This window comes from Pelophylax lessonae (genome assembly GCF_965119305.1).
Source record: "Pelophylax lessonae genome assembly, chromosome: 1".
Taxonomy (NCBI): Eukaryota; Metazoa; Chordata; class Amphibia; order Anura; family Ranidae; genus Pelophylax; species Pelophylax lessonae.
Window position 1 is genome coordinate 169,254,531 of NC_138768.1, and position 17,772 is coordinate 169,272,302.

The 17,772-nt window shown below is 42.3% G+C and overlaps 1 protein-coding gene across 3 annotated transcripts in view; it reads left to right on the plus strand.

Annotated features, from left to right (window-relative positions):
• The window catches only part of PAM (peptidylglycine alpha-amidating monooxygenase), a 317,350-nt gene that overhangs the window by 225,934 nt on the left and 73,644 nt on the right, over positions 1-17,772 (plus strand). For all 3 annotated transcript variants that reach the window (XM_082267132.1, XM_082267133.1, XM_082267134.1), the window contains one exon: positions 16,462-16,591. In XM_082267132.1, the coding sequence (XP_082123258.1) occupies positions 16,462-16,591 (130 nt within the window). The remainder of the gene's footprint in view (positions 1-16,461; positions 16,592-17,772) is intronic.

A 17,772-nucleotide genomic window follows, 5' to 3' on the forward strand; every position in this document is an offset into this window, starting at 1 on the left:
GACCCTTTCCGTAGTGGAGCTACACCTTTATGCATTGCCATCCTGAGTGTCACCTTTTTGTTGGGACTGTCCCATATATTTGAGTAAGGTTTTCTGCCGTCTCCATTCCATTGATCCCATCATGTGCACCTCATTACAACCCGGGTTGTTGCAGCTTTTCCCACATTGTTTTTATGTTATTTGCTTTTAAATGTGATGTGTATTATACCTTGAGTCACCCACATGTGAGTTACTTGATCTAAATAAAATAATTTTTTCCCTATAATTCCTTGGTGTCCTTAGTTGACTCTTTTAGGAGAACCTCTTTGTCTCCTATACCTGGTAGTTTTTTTGCTGTTTTTTTGTCAACGGACACCTAATCAATTGATTCAGAGGGACTACATTTCCTGTATTTATTTGGAATAAAGGGAACCCTCCCTTTAACTGGCAACCTCTACAGGAGTCACCCTAACCTTTTGGTTTATAATTTTACCAGCCATCCCATCCAGTGAGTTAGTTTGGGGAGACTGGTGGAAGCAGCACAAGGAGTGGTTCACAGTGCACATTGGCTTTGAAGAGTGGTCACGGTTGACATTACTTGCACGTTTTCCTGTTGCACTATATTGGACTTTTTTCTTGGGACTTTTTCTATGAATGTTTTTTTATATTATATATTTAAGGTTTAACCTATATGATTAAGAAGTAATGCACGATTATTAATTTATTTCAGCAATGTCCATACTAATATTTACAGATCAGTGCCAATTTTGGTAATTGGATCCAGACACTGTTACACAATATTTTTAGAACTTGCTAGCACATATTTGAGCACAATTATTTGCACAGTTTTCACATTTTATTTAAGTCGTGTGTGGTGTCACCATTGAGGATGACTACACATACATAATATGTGTATATCTTATTTATTAAATTAGCACCGTGCACTTTTGTATTTAATATTTATTTCTAGATCGAATAGGCACATATCACTTCATGGTACTGAAGTTTAGCACTCCTTGCGCCGATTTTTTTGTTTCATAGCCCCTCTGAATGCCTTTTACTCCTGGCTGGAGATAAGCTGTTTCAAAAAAAGAGGTAAACGCCATGTATAGCACATACGTTGTGGTGTGTCAAGTGTTTTAGCGTTAAAGTGGAAGTTCAGTCAAAATTTACCTAAGCCTATTCTACACAATCCTATAAAGATATGATGGGTATACCTACCAATTCTGAAGGCAATCTTGGTCCAGTCACATGATCTCTCCAGCAGCAAGCTTCAGTGAAGAAGAGAGATCACTGACAACAGCTGCAAATGCCTGGGTGATGACATCACCTATAGGCTTACTGTGGGGAATCCGCTGTCGGCTGTCTTTCCTCTACAATGAAGCCACTTCAGATAGTTGATCATGGGACTGGACCAGAGCGGCTTCAGAATAGTTAATGTACAGATCTTCTCTTTACAGGATTAGATTGAATAGGCTTAGAATGGAGGTGGGAGTAGGTTTAGCCTTAGTTAGTTTTTTACTGAACTTCCACATTAATGGATCCCATTGGTCAGAATACTAATTTATTTTGGCCAATGAAATGCATTAACACTCAAGCTCTAGTCGCATCTAGAGTTTAGGCGCATTCAGCATTTTTGTTCTGCTCTTCAGCTCCTCTCCTAAACATGCCTTTGGGGTTTTTTTTGTCAGCCTATAAACATTGCCTGTAAACACCTACAGTGCCTTGTGAAAGTATTCGGGCTACCTCTTGAACTTTGCGACCTTTTGCCACATTTCAGGCTTCAAACATAAAGATATAAAACTGTAATTTTTTGTGAAGAATCAACAAGTGGGACACAATCATGAAGTGGAATGAGATTTATTGGATATTTCAAACTTAGTTAACAAATAAAAAACTGAAAAATTGGGCGTGCAAAATTATTCAGCCCCTTTACTTTCAGTGCAGCAAACTCTCTCCAGAAGTTCAGTGAGGATCTCTGAATGATCCAATGTTGACCTAAATGACTAATGATGATAAATAGAATCCACCTGTGTGTAATCAAGTCTCCGTATAAATGCACCTGCACTGTGATAGTCTCAGAGGTCCGTTTAAAGCGCAGAGAGCATCATGAAGAACAAGGAACACACCAGGCAGGTCCGAAATACTGTTGTGGAGAAGTTTAAAGCCGGATTTGGATACAAAAAGATTTCCCAAGCTTTAAACATCCCAAAGGAGCACTATGCAAGCGATAATATTGAAATGGAAGGAGTATCAGACCACTGCAAATCTACGAAGACCTGGCCGTCCCTCTAAACTTTCAGCTCATACAAGAAGACTGATCAGAGATGCAGCCAAGAGGCCCATGATCACTCTGGATGAACTGCAGAGATCTACAGCTGAGGTGGGAGACTCTGTCCATAGGACAACAATCAGTCGCATACTGCACAAATCTGGCCTTTATGGAAGAGTGGCAAGAAGAAAGCCGTTTCTTAAGGATATCCATAAAAAGTGTAATTTAAAGTTTACCACAAGCCACCTGGGAGACACACCAAACATGTGGAAGAAGGTGCTCTGGTCAGATGAAACCAAAATCGAACTTTTTGGCAACAATGCAAAACGTTATGTTTGGCGTAAAAGCAACACAGCTCATCACCCTGAACACACCATCCACACTGTCAAACATGGTGGTAGCAGCATCATGGTTTGGGCCTGCTTTTCTTCAGCAGGGACCGGGAAGATGGTTAAAATTGATGGGAAGGCGGAAGGAGCCAAATACACGACCAGGTTTTCTGGAAGAAAACCTGATGGAGTCTGCAAAAGACCTGAGACTGGGACAGAGATTTGTCTTCCAACAAGACAATGATCCAAAACATAAAGCAAAATCTGCAATGGAATGGTTCACAAATAAACATATCCAGGTGTTAGAATGGCCAAGTCAAAGTCCAGGCCTGAACCCAATCGAGAATCTGTGGAAAGAACTGAAAACTGCTGCTCACAAACGCTCTCCATCCAACCTCACTGAGCTCGAGCTGTTTTGCAAGGAGGAATGGGCAAAACTCTCGATGTGCAAAACTGATAGAGACATACCCCAAGCGACTTACAGCTGTAATCGCAGCAAAAGGTGGCGCTACAAAGTATTAACTTAAGGGTGCTGAATAATTTTTCACACCCAATTTTTCAGTTTTTTATTTGTTAAAAAAGTTTGAAATATCCAATAAATTTCATTCCACTTCATGATTGTGTCCCACTTGTTGTTGATTCTTCACAAAAAATTACAGTTTTATATCTTTGTTTGAAGCCTGAAATGTGGCAAAAGGACGCAAAGTTCAAGGGGGCCGAATACTTTCGCAAGGCACTGTATGTGCACTAACACATAGGCTGACATAGAGATACTTTTACAGGCTGAGAAAAAATGCCAAACAAGTACAAAAGCTGCATTTTTTAAGCCCTATGTGCATAAGACCTTAAATATGGCTATTCGGTAGTGGTCTTCGAGTAATGGATCCAAGGGTTGAAATGCAGTGTAAGCTGAACTGTAAATGTACTAATCTACTTGGTAGAAATAGTAATCAGATATTTAGTACTATGCTGTTTACTTTTAGGGCACTCCAAAAGCAAAAGGGGCATCCATGGAGCTGAAGAAGAAAGAGATTGAATCTGTAGCTCTGATAGAGTATTTTTTTACGCTAGTCATGAACATGGCAGTTATTAAAAGATTTCTATCAACTGGAAAAAAAAAAAAGAAAATCATAACTGAATAAGGGATCCGCAGCTTTTTGCCATATATAGTTTTAATCTGTCTGTGGTATCAAGCGACCAAACTATCAAAATTGAAGTGGAAATGATCAAAACAACCGCAGAGCCTGTGAAATCAATTTCAATCCCAATTTCAACCATCAAACAAGATTTGCTGGACTGTTTATTTCCATGCATTTTTTTTATTTCACTCTGAATCTTGTGCCAAAGATATGGCCAGCAGTGGCAAAACTGCTAAAATATTCTCCATAGAAGTTGGTTCTACAGAACATGCTAGATGGCTTTCTCAAATAAATTAAATATTTTCTAAAAGAACCAATTGCAAATGGTTACCTACATTTATATATGTACTTTTATAAAATATATACTAGCCTTCTGAGTTTGGTTATTTTGCGAAGTTGCTTTTGGGGTTTGCGAAGGAATTTGTTTTACCCTAAATTAGATTTAAACATTAAGGCCCCTTTCACACAGGCGGACCATTCAGATCTGCCTGTCCGGTTTTTTGGCGGATCTGAACGGATGCCCCATGCATCTCTATGGGGCATCGGATGTCAGCGGAGACATATCCGCTGACATCCGATTTGATCCATCAAATGTCAAATCTGGACAGATGGAAACCCTATTTTCTATCCGTCCAGCAGATCAGATGGGATCGGATGAGAATGGACAGACGGTCTGTTCCCATCCGATTCCACCATAGAGAACAGCGGGGACCTGACAGCTCTGTCTCCGCACACATTGCGGAGACAGAGCAGCCATCCGCCTGTTACTTCAAGGGGTGATTGTCCTGGTTCCGACTTCGTAATGTTTTCAGGGTTTTTACTCAAACCTGTTTACAGTTCCCAGGAAGGAAGGCAAGGTGCATCTCATCCTGGACCTCAAGGTGCTAAACTGCTGTGTGCAGGTGCAGAAGTTTAGGATGGGGTCTATTCCCATGGTAGTGGCATCCCTGCATCAGGGGGATTTTCTTGCCTCTATCGACATTAAGGATGCTTACCTTCACATTCCAATATGTGCCAGTCATCAGCGCTACTGCCGCTTTACAATGGGAGAGGAACAGTTTGTGGCGTTACCCTCTGGTCTCGCCTCTGCTCCTCGGGTCTTCACAAAAGTTTTAGCTCCGGTGCTAGCGTCGTTAATCCAACGGGGAATCGCAGTACTGGGCTACTTGGACGACCTCCTACTGCTCTGGTCAAAAACCTGGAAAAGACCATGCGAACTCTGAGGTAGTTCAGCTGGATTCTGAATTTTCAGAAATCTGCTCTGGTTCCGCTCACAAAGCTGGACTATCTGGGTCTGACTCTGGACTCGGCCTTAGCCAGAGTGCTCCTTTCTCTGAACAAGCTCCAGATTTTGTAGGCTGTATTTCGCCTCCTGCTGTCCACCAGATGGTCATCCCTCCGGACTTGCATGCAGGCGCTGGGCCTGCTGGTGTCTACCTTTTTGAGGCGGTTCCATTTGCACAGGTCCATACAACATAAGGTGGGCAGAACGGTTCGTTCCAGCCCTCTCCACCCTACACATTCCGGGGTGGAAAACTGGCAGGCAGATTATCTCAGTCGGCAGGTGTTGGACCAAGGGGAGTGGTCCCTTCATCCGGAGGTGTTTCATCAGTTGTGTGTCTGGTGGGGTGTCCCCGAGGTGGATCTGTTGGTGTTTCGGTTCAAGTGCAGAGGTTTGTGGCTCGGTCACTGGATCCTTTGGTGGACGCCACAGACGTGCTGGTCAGTATCATCTCATTTACGCCTTCCATCTGCTCAAGCTTCTGCCAGGACTTTTATGCAGGATCGAGGCAGAAGGGATTTCAGTCATCATAGGGGCTCTAGACTGGTCTCGCCGGGCTTGGTACGCCTATCTGGTGTAGCGGGTCGCTGACGTTCCCTGGAGGCTTCCTGTCAAGGAGGATCTACTGTCCCAAGGATGAATGTTCCATCCTGCTTTACAGTCGCTGGCTTTGACGGCTTGGATTTTGAACGCCAGATGCTGATGGATAGAGGCTTGTTTGCGTCGGTGATTCCAATGCTCTTAAAAGCTAGGAAAACTACTTATAGGAAGATCTACCATCGTACGTGGAAGACCTACATTGCGTGGTGTGAATCTCTTCAGGTTTACCTCGCTCTTTCTCGGTGGCTCAGATCTTGGCCTTCCTTCAACGGGGGGTTGAGCAGAAACTGGCCTTGAGTACTATCAAGGGTCAAGTGTCGGCCTTACCAGTCTTCATTCAATGGCCCTTAGCCACACACTCCCTGGTGCGTACTTTTCTTCAGGGAGTTAGGCACTTGGCCCCTACAGTGTGGTCTCCGTTGTCACCTTGGGACCTCAATTTGGTACTCTGTCCTTCAGAAGCCTCCTTTTGAGAATCTTCTGGGGATTTCCCTGCTTACGCTGTCCCAGAAGGTGGCCTTCTTAGTGGCTATTACTTCTGCATGCAAGGTGTCTGAATTGGTGGTGTTATCCTGTCCACCTTACTTGGTGGTTCACAGAGATAAGGTGATTCTTTGTCCCTGTTTGTCGTTCCTTCCAAAGGTTGTCTCTGATTTTCGTTTGAATGAAAATCAGAGACAACCTTCCCTGTGCCCCAGGCCAAAAGATCCAAAGGAAATTGCTTTGCATGCCTTGGATGTGGTCCGGGTGATTAGGGTGTACCTACTACGGAATCTTAGGAAGTCAGACTCACTATTTGTGCTTACAGGTTGGCCTCGGAAAGGGTTGTCCGCTTCCCCTGCAACCATTTTCAGATGGATCAGACAGATGCTGATTCAGGACTATTCCATTAAGGTTCAGGATCCTCCTTTCCCTGTCAAGGTGCACTCTACTCGGGTACTCAGTGCCTCCTGGGGCTTCTGTCATCAGGCGCCAATGAGGCAGGTTTGCAAGGTGCTCACCTGGTCATCTGTGCACATTTTTGCAAAGTTCTATAAAGTGGATGTGTTGGCATTTACGGATGCTTCCTTTGGCTGCAGGGTTTTGCAGGCTGCTGTTTAGAGGACCAGGTCCTCTTTGAGGGTGTATTGTTTTTTTCAGGTGAGCTCCAGTTGTTTTGGTTGAGCTCCTGTTTACCTGGTTGGCTATCGTTAGCCTTGGGAATTTCTTTTTCGCTGTTCCCACCCCTCATGTTTACCACTGCTTTGGGATGTCCCAATGGTTCAGAAGATCAGGAGCTGTGTCCGTCAATGACCGAAAGAGAAAATGGGATTTTTGACTTAGACTTGGCGTTAAAATCCATTTCTCTGATGTTCGTTGACTGACACAGCACCCACCCCTCTGTGGAGTTGTAATTCTTCTGACACTGCTTGTAACAAAACCTAGGACCTATAGCAGAGAGAGAGCGTATACCCCCTGGGACTGCCCATAGGCGTAGCCAAACTTTTTTTCTGCCTAGTTTCCTACTCCTGTAGGGGGCAGTATAACCCAATGGTTAAGAAGATCAGGAGCTGTGTCCGTCGAACATCAGAGAAATGGATTTTATGGTAAGTCAAAAATCCAATTTTTTGGTGAGCTACTTTCAAAGGGAAATCACATCTGAAGGGGTGCAGACCCTGCCATTTTGCTCATTAGAATCCTGCAAGTGCAGCAGCTGTTTGATAATTATAAAACCACTCCCGTACAGATCAAATTTGCTTCAGCAGGGGAATAAAATCCTTCCTGATCCCCCAAGAGGCAATCGGATATTCCCTGGATCAACTTTACCTATAAATGTTAGTATCCAATTATGTTACATAACTGGATACTAACTTAGGAAAGAATCCAGGCCTTTTTAAAAGCAATCTACTGAGCTTGCCAGAACCAACTCTTGTGGGAGTCTATTTCACATTTTCACAGCTCTTACTGTGAAGAAGCCTTTCCATATTTGGGGATGAAATCTCTTTTCCTGCACACGTAAAGGATGCCCCTTGTCCTCTGTGATGACCTTAAAGTGAATAACTCAACACCAAGTTCATTATATGGATCACTCATGTATTTATATATGTTGATCATATGCCCCCTTAATCTCCTCTTCTCAAGAGAGAATAAATTCCGTTCCTCTAATCGTTTCTTATAGCTGAGCTCCTCCATGGCTCTTATCAGTTTGGTTGCACTTTCTCCAGTTCCCCGATATCCTTTTTGTAAACTGGTGCCCAAAACTGAACTGCATATTCCAGATAAGGTCTTGCTAATTCTTTTTACAGGGGCAAAATGATCTCTATCTCTCCCACTCTCTCTGGAGTCTTTACCTCTCTTAATACAAATAACTTTGCTCACTTTGGAAACCGCAGCTTGGAATTGCATGTTGTTATTAAGCTTATGATTTACCGGAACACCCAGATCCTTCTCCACCATTGATTCCCCCAGTTGTATTCCCCCTAGTATGTATGATGCATGCATATTCTTTTCTCACAATTGCATAACTTTACATTTATCAACAATAAACCTCATCTGCTACATAGTTGCCCAATTAAACAGTGTATTGAGGTTGGCTTGTAAGTTGAAGACATCCTGTAAGGAAGTTATTCCACTGCATAGCTTGGTGTCATCTGCAAAGACTGAAATGCTACTTTTAATCCCAGACCCTATATCATTTATAAATATATAAAAAAGTAAGGGTCCCAACACTGAACCTTGGGGTACACCACTGATAACCCTAGACCATTTAGAGTAGGAATCATGAACCGCTACTCTCTGAATTCGGTCTTTTAGCCAATTTTCTATCCATTTACAAACTGATTTTTCTAAGCCAGTACACTTTACTTTACACATTAGCTGTGTATGGGGAACTGTGTCAAACGCTTTTGCAAAATCCAAGTATATTACTTCCACAGCCACCTCCCTGTCCAAGGTTTTGCTCACCGCCTCATAAAAAGATATCAGATTTGTTTGAAAATTTCTTTCTTTCATGAATCCATGCTGACATCGTTAGTGAGGTTGAAAAAAGATACCAGTCATTCCAGTTTAACTTATGATGTGTGTGTGTATAAGTGTTTGTCAATAGTACATTGTATACCCCTGTATGTTTTGGTTGTTAAGGTGCCCATCTAATAGTTTTTTGAAACTATCTATGCTCCCTGCCGATACCACTGCTTGTGGAAAAGAATTCCACATCCTTACCCCTCTGATAATATAGCACCCTTAACACAGTTTAAGGTTAAACCGCTTCCCTTTCACTGAAAAGTTTGTTCCCTATGCTAGGGTCACCAGTACGGCATTTTTACATTGATATGATATCCCTTTTTAAGTGTCTCATCTCCAGAGGGAATAAGTTCAATGCTTGTAATTTTTCCTCGTAGCGGATTGGCTGTTGGCTTTGCTTGCAGCAGCTTGGCATTGCATGCCATTGCTGAGCTTGTCGTCTACTAGCACCCCCAGTTCCTTCTCCATCTTAGATTCCCCCAAAGGCTCTCCCCCTAGTGAGTAACTTGCGTTCGTATTTCTGACACCCAAATGCATTACCTTACATTTTCCAACATTAAACCTCATCTGCAATGTAGATGCCGACCCCATTATTTTGTTCAGGCCTTGAAAGGTTTCCACACCCTGCGTAGAAGTTATTGCCCTGCCTAATTTTAGTATAATCCGCAAGTATGGAGATTGAGCTGTTTATCCCATCCTCTAGGTCATTTATAAATAAATTAAACAGGATTGGTCCCAGGACAGATCCTTGGGGGACCCCACTTTCCACACCAGACCATTCTGAGTGCTCCCCATTTATCACCACCCTTGGACTCGCCCCTGAAGCCAGCTTTTAATCCAGGTACTCCATACCTACGTACCTTAGTTTGTACAGTAAGCGTTTGTGGGAAACTGTATCAAATGCCTTTCCAAAATCCTGATACACCAGATCCACAGGCCTTCCTTTATCTAGATGGCAGCTCACTTCTTCATAGAAGGTGAATAGATTGGTCTGGCAAGAGCAATTTTTCATGAATCCATGCTGATTACTACTAATCCCGTTTTCATGACTAAAGTCTTGTATATAGTCACTTATCATCCCCTCCAATATCTTGCAGACTATAGATGTTAGGCTAACCGGCCTGTAGTTCCCAGGGATATATTTCGGCCCTTTATTAAATATTGGTACCACGTTGGCTTTTCTCCAATCAGCTGGTACCATTCCCGTCAGTACTATTCCCTGTCTGTCTCTTAAAATATTTTCTTCCAGCAAGAACTCATCTATGTGGTCTTTTACTAAACTCTCCAATATCTTCCCAACTATAGAAGTTAAACTAACAAGTCTATAGTTACTTTGATTCCTTTTCTAAATATAGCCACCAAGTTGGCCTTACGCCAATCCAGTGGTACTATCTCAGTCATTAAAGAGTCCTTAAAATTGGAAACAATGGCTTCTCTTCCATTCTCCTCGAACTGTCTTATGAGGCAGAATGACTCCTGACCCTCTATCTGGACAGTGCTGATTGGCCCTTGTGCTGATCACATGCATCCTCCCAAGAAAAAAAAAAATCTCTAGCAATACTCACCAAACTGAGCATGTGCAGAATACCCCCAAGGCTCTGTACTATCCACAAATAGATTGGAGACTGTGGAAGAAGAGGAGATTTGGAGAAGACTGGATCAAACAGCCTTTTTACCCAGTGCGCAGGATTAACCCTTTAGGTTCTACAGTGAGTATAACAAGCATGCTTTACTGCATATACAGACTGGTTTTACTGTTTTGGCTTAGTAACACTTTACCTTAGCCATTAAAGGGTATCAATTAACTTCCAAGCTCTGGTAAAAAAAATTCGAATCAAGTATGTATTCTCAACTTAAAAAAGTACCTTCTTTGCTCTCTGCCTCCTCCAAATATTTTGCTGCTGTGATCTGCCTTGCTGTTAGAGGGTGGTTACATTTGCTCTCAATGGTCCCACTATGTGTAGAATTCTAGCTACCCTCTTTTTTGTTCTCTCCCTAGATGGACTGTGGGATGTGTAGTGTGCATAGAGCAGTGCCCATGACTGCAACTAAAGCAAACAGAAGTTAGGGGGAAAGGGGAAGGTTCAAGAACTCACTGAGAACTTTACAAGGAGGCAGAAAAACACAGTATGAAGTGTTATTGAAAATAATATACAGGGCCATTAAGTAGTGGATGTGTATTAATTGTTTCTGGAAATAAAGTTATTGTTTAATGTCACCGACCCTTCGTTGGGCTTGATATTACCGAGGGACAACCCACTGTTGCACATGAGGGACCAGAGAATCAGGTAAGTTAAAGTGCCTTTACTGTCCACTAGACTTACATGAGCAATTAACCCTTGCAATGCAGGCACAGCCCCACTGCAAGGGATCATTTTTTCTATCCTGGTGGAGCTTTAAGGATTTATGCTCCTTTCATTTACAGAATAATTTTATAATCACTGTTTATTCAAATAGGTATGTGAAATAAATGATATGGAACTGCTTTTTAGTTCAAAGAAACCGTTTCTGAATGACCTTTTCCAGTCTGCATGTTGGTATTTTACGGATATTCCTTTGTTGGTGAGGACAAACAAAGAATTCTGTGCAGTACAATTATTTGGCATGACAGAACAATTGGCAGTGAGAGCAGATAATTACGGTGTGAACTAATTTATCAGACACCAATATAGCTGTGATAGCTGGCTCATGCGGCACTCGCAGGGCGATGAATAGTACGGCAGTCATGTTTTAACACTTTCTTCCAGCTCACTTGGCACTCGTCTCGCAGCGTTGTGATTTATAGTTGAAAGCTTTAAAATTTTCTAATAACCACTTGATAATTAGAATGGCCTACTAATTTTAGTGACCATGTCTTCACATTTGTCATTAGATGTTCAATATGTGCCATTGGTGCCACAGGGGCATATATTATATCTTGTCTTGGTGAATCGGAAACCTGTCTAGATTTTAGGCATCGATCATTGATGGTTCACTTTAATTTAGATTACGCTGAATAACATCAGGCTTGTTGTATGTAAAATTAGATATTGCATGTTCTAAGTTGGTATATATTTCAAAATGTTTCAGCAGCTGGCCTAATAAATTAAAGGATCTAAATTAAATGTTTGTGTTTATTCTAGTGTTCAGTTATATTCACCTATCACATTTTGCCATAGTATGGAAGATACAGTGGGGGTATTTACTAAACCCCCGTACACACGTACCGATCGTCGGCCGAACGATCGGCCGTCTTTTGTCCAGGGCTGTCGTGTCTGTTGAAAAATGCAAAAGACTGCACACGAATTTTGTCGGCCAACAACAGCCGACTGCAGAAGTGATGTCATGTGATGGTTAACTTTCCGTGTGTTTTTTCTTCTCTGAGCATGCCCAGTCTTGCAAATCTGCTGATTGTCGGCCGAATTCTGTACTGACTGGCGAACAATCGGCCGTTCTGGTGACGGCCAACAAAAATTTTAATGCGTGCACGACAGATTCTGTTCGGCCGAAAATGCGCTGTCGGCTGTCGGAAGCATCATACTAACAAGCCTACAATCGGCCGATCGGTCGGCGGCCGAATATTTGCGGCCGACAATCGGTACGTGTGTACGGGGCTTAAGACCGGAGAGTGCAAAATCTGGTGCAGCTCTGCATAGCAACTAATCAGCTTCAGATTGTATTGCCAAAGCTTAATTGAACAAGCTGAAGTTAGAATATGATTGGCTACCATGCACAGCTGCCCTAGATTCTGAGTGCATCTGTTTTAATAAATTCACCCCAAAGGATCTGGTTGCAATAACCACTTCTGGACCGGAAGATTTTCCCCCTTAATGACCAGGCCATTTTTTGCGATTCGGCACTGCGTTACATTAACGGACAATTGTGTGGTCGTGCAATGCTGTACCCAAATAATACATTTATGTCCCTTTTTTTCCCACAAATAGAGCTTTCTTTTGGTGCTATTTGATCACCTGTGCAATTTTTATATTTTGTGAAATTCTGAAAAAAAAAAAAAACAATTTTTCATTTTCTGCTATATAACAACATTCCCCAAAACAAAAAAATGTAAAAATCAATTTTTTAACATTGTAAGCCAATTTGTTTTCTGCTACATATTTTTGGTACAAAAAATCGCAATAAGCGTATTTTGATTGGTTTGCTCAAAAGTTATCGCGTCTACCTAACTACGGCAAAGATTTATGTCCTTTTTTTATTTTTTTTATTTTTTTTTTTACTAGTAATGGCGATCTGCGACTTTTTTCCTTTTTTTTTTTGCTGGACTGCGACATTGCGGCGGACCGATCGCACCCCTGGGGGACCAGTGATATTACTACAGTAATCAGTGCTAACAATATGCACTGTTACTGTACTAATGACACTGGCAGGGAAGGGGTTAACACTGTGGTTGATCAAGGGGTTAAATGTGAGCCTATGGGAGTGATTCCAACTGTATGGTGGCGGGGCTTTTGAAATGATCACAGACACCTGTGATCCTACATAGAAGGATCACAGGCACTCTGTGATCATTCCAGAGAGAAGAACGGTCAGCTGTGTTTCAACAGCTGACCGTCCTTCTCTCTCAACGGGGAGCGATCGCGGGTGCCAGGCGGCAATCGGAGCCGCCTGCCCCGTGCATCGGCGTCCCCTCTGATGAGTGGGGGGGGGGGCACGCCGCCGGCGCTGCGTGCTCGACCCCTAGCTGCAGGCTCTCGACCGACGTAGACCTATGTCGGTTCGCGCAGGAGGGCCAGCCTGCCGCAGTAAATCGGCGCGGGCGGTCCGGTAGTAGTTAAAGAATAAGTCCATCCCCCGTTTCTTGAAGATAAATTTAAAAACCGCATATACAAGTTGGTTTTTTAAAATTACGGATCTGAATGTAACTGCTTTGTTTCAATAGAGCCATTCACACAGGTGCATGTTTTCAGATCTGTAACACAGAATCTAAAAATCTGTGTCTAAAAACATGCGCTTATGCATATAAATGCATGTATATGCACTTGTAGTAATTGTGATAATTATTTATTCTGGCCATTTAAATTAATTAATACTCAAGTCTTTAACGTGCCACATTAGGATGCGTTTACATGTGTATACATGCATCAAGTATTTTGTTAAAATGCTGCTGCTCCTGGACGCATTGGCAGTGGCGTTTTTTTTTTGTATGCATGGTCTCCCTGCCACTAAAAGCCTGTGCATGCATGGTTACCTGCCTGAAAGCCTGTGCATGCATAGGGGTGTTTAGAGGCAAAAAAAACCTGCCTGACACCCCTAACAGCAGCGTTAAAAACCTCCAGTGTGCATAAGGCCTTAGAAAGTGTCTATAACAGTATGTTCACATCTACTTTAACCCCTTCACAAACTCCTAACACATATACGCATCATCCAGGAAGTGGGCTTTAAACTCCGGCTCTGCACAAATGCGTTCTTGTGTTTGTGCTGGAAGCGCGCTTGCTCACACGCTCCCAGTACGGAGACCTCCGGTGACAGACTTGGGTCTATACTAAGCATCGGGACTTGGGGGGAATTGGATCCTGGTCACGATTGCTGTGAGAGAGGCTGATTGGCTATCACAGTGATCATTTACTCTGCAGCCTGCCCCGTCTTCTTTTTCCTCGGTGAAGAGCAGAAACATACTTTCCCTCTGAGGAGAATTTCCTCCTCGCTAGAGGACATGTATGGTTAGAAAAAAAAAAAAAAAAAATGTTCAGCGCTTTATCTAGTGTAGTGAGTGTTCATGTTAGTTTCAGTTTGCATACCTCCAAACTTTCTAAGGTGGCAATGCCGGAAACCTATTAGCGAAAGTATGTAGGCAAAAGATACACCCCCTGCCACGCCCCCCCTTAAAAGGAGAATTGTACCAAATTAAAATGATTGGTTAAACCCACAAGTGCTTTTTTACCACCGCTCTTCCTTTATATATTTGGTTTTGGAATATATAATTTCAGCCATTTAGAAATTGGATGAAAGGTTTAGCGCTATAAATCACTTTTTTGAAATCTAAATAGTGCATTTTATATACAACTATATAGATCAGATCAAACTGAGGGACAAATGAGGAAGAAAGAGTTACAGAGGGACTTGCCTCAAAATGAGGGACGGTCCCTCGAAATCAGGGACAGTTGGGAGCTATGAATTAGTAGCATTGTGTTACAGACGGTCCCCGGGTTACAAACATCCGACTTACAAAGGACTCCTACTTACAAACGGAGGGAGACAACAGGAAGTGAGGAGAAATCTCCCCGAGGAAGATAAATTTACTCCTGTAAGAGTTCTCATGGGAAAAAGGTGTCTCCACTGACGCTTTAATCACCAATCCTTGTTTCCACAACAACCCAAAATTTTCAAAATCCAGTTGTCATAGGGACAGAAAGTGAGGTAAAATCTTCTGAACAGGGGTAGAGACAGCAAAACAAATGGTACAGGGGTGTTAACCCTTCCCTATGCTATCCAAAAAACTTAAAAATTATTCTTTTGGCTGGAGCTACACATAAAAACTGTACCTGTTCTGACTTGCAAACAAATTCGACTTAAGAACAAACCTTCAGTCCCTATCTTGTTTGCAACCCGGGGACCGCCTGGTACAGTTAGTAGTGACATTGTGTCAGTTACTGTTAGTGGCAGTGTAAATGTCAGTAAGTGGCAGTGTTATTGTCAGTGTGTTTTAAGTAAGAAAAAAAGTTTTATATTTAATGTCGATGTGTTTAGTTAGGAAAAAAAATCCAAAATGCGTTATTGTTTCTTAGCCCTACAGCGGGTATATACAGTAGAACAAAAAAATTGCATGTGTGTTATCACCACGATCTTCAGGAGTAGAAGATTTTATTTTGCATTTTTTTTTTGGTGGTGGGTCATAGTGATGCCATAAAAATATCCAGCTACATAAAAAAAAAAGATATTTTTTACTGTTTTGGGCCAGCTTTCCTTTAATAATAAAACAAAATCAGGAGATATCCGTTACCATGTATTACCAAATGAAAGCCCAATCTGTCCTGAAAAAAATCCACCTGGATGCACTAAGTAGTAGCGATGATATATACAGTTTTAGGAACACGTGTCAAATATGCAAACTTGGCATTGGGCATTAAAGTAGAACTATAGGCAAAGCCTATTTTTTCATTTTGGATACAGTAAGGGAGGGTTATAACCCCCTGGTTTTTTTTGCCATCTGTGTCCTATGGTGGAGATTTCCCTTTACTTCCTGTCCCATAGCCACACAGGAAGTGTGAGGAAATCCCTGCAAATTAAGGGAATTCCTTGGGGACCCCCAGGTCACAACAACTAGTGTCTCAATTGGAAGATTTCCCCTGCATTACATTTCTGGAGACAACCCAAAATTTGGGATTTTCTTTTACTATCCGTGATGATGGTAAACAGGACAAATAGAGAGGGTGAATCTCCCCAACAAGGGCCGACAGCAATAGGAACTGACAAGAGTTCTAACCCCTCTCCATTCGATCCAAAACTTAAAATGAAAATGTTTTCTTTAGTTCTACTTTGAGGTTTGTATTGCCCCTCGTCCTGAAAGGGATAAGTGGAGATTATCCAATGGCTGTAGCATCATGGGATCAGGACAGAAGGGGCAGAAGCTGCCATTAGGAGTTGTTTTGACTGGCTTTGGGGGCTAACATGGCCTACATATATGCAACTTAAATTAGGCCTAGAGATGTCTGAAGAACGCTGCATTTACATTTACTGGGACTCCTTGACTGCATGTGCATTTTTATTTACAAATCTGTTTTTTGTGTGACGTGACCTGCCTGTATTTGTAGCTTTATTTTGCCTTTTCTTGCCCAGTCAGTATAAATCCGCAGACTGCCGTCAGGTGTCATTGTTTTGTGGGCAATCTTATTTTATGCTCCTTCTTTTTTCCCTATTTAGATGTACATTTAGAGGAAGTCACTGATTGGCCGGGACTAAAACTCCAACTAGGGCAAGTGTCAGGGCTGGCACTGGACCCCAACAACAACTTGGTTATATTTCACAGAGGCAATCACATATGGGATGAAAAGTAAGTACCATAGCATACAGCAAGTATACAAATAGCCTTGTTACCTTGTGTATATTGGGGCAGGAAACTGTCTGGTTGGGTAAATGATAATGTCACCATGTTACTCAGAGAAAAAATGGCTTTCTGGTGAATAAGTTAAAGTATAGCCTTGACATTTTTTTGAAAAAACACATCTTTCATCTTTAGCTCCTTTCACACGGGCGCACCGCCCGACGGAGTCCGTTCTGCTCAGCGAGGATCGATCCGCCGATCCCCGCTGAGCAGGCGGATCGCAGCTCCATCTCTGCTCTGTGTGCAGAGACGGGAGCTGTCAGATCCCTGCTGTCCTCTATGGGGAGATCGGGTGAGAACGGACAGCCTGTCCGTTCTCATCCGATCCGAGTTTCCATCCGTCCGGATTTCACGGACAGGATCGGATAGCAGCGGGTGTCAGTGGACATGTCTCCACTAACACCCGCTGCCTCATAGGGATGCATGGAGCATCCGATCAGGTCCGCCTGAAAAACTGACAATCGGATCGGATCGGATCGCTCGTGTGAAAGGGGCCTTAGGAGGTCTTTTTTTTTTTGCCTCTAAATGACCTAACTTCCAACTTTTTGAAATAGGAACCAGGGACACCTATTACCAAAGGATGTAGGCATAAGACACCCCTCCCCTGCCACATCACCTTACAGGAGCATTATACAATAAATAAAATGTTAAAGATTAGTTAAACCCAAAATGTTTTTTTTTGTGGTTTTTTTTATACCACTATTATTCCTTTATATTTGCTTTTGACATTTACAAATTCAGCAATTTAGAAATTTTCAGCTGTGAAAATCCTTTTTGAAAGAATAGTGCATTTTATATACAACGACAGTGTATATAGATCAGACCAAAATGAGGGACAAGTGAGGAGGAAAGAGGGACGTGGTTCAAAATCAGGGACAGTCCCTCGAATTTAGGGACAGTTGGGAGCTGTGAAATGAGTTTGTAATCTATCGTACTAGTAAACCTAAAGAATGTCAACACCCAAACACTTTATCCAAATTTGTTCTTGTAGCGTTAAAAATGTTCACGCTTTTTAATCCAGCCTGCTCTCGATTAAGTTATACCAGCAAGGTGTATCCTCGGTCACTTACACTCACTTGCCACTTTATTAGGTACACCTGTTCAATTGCTTGGTAACACAAATTGCTAAT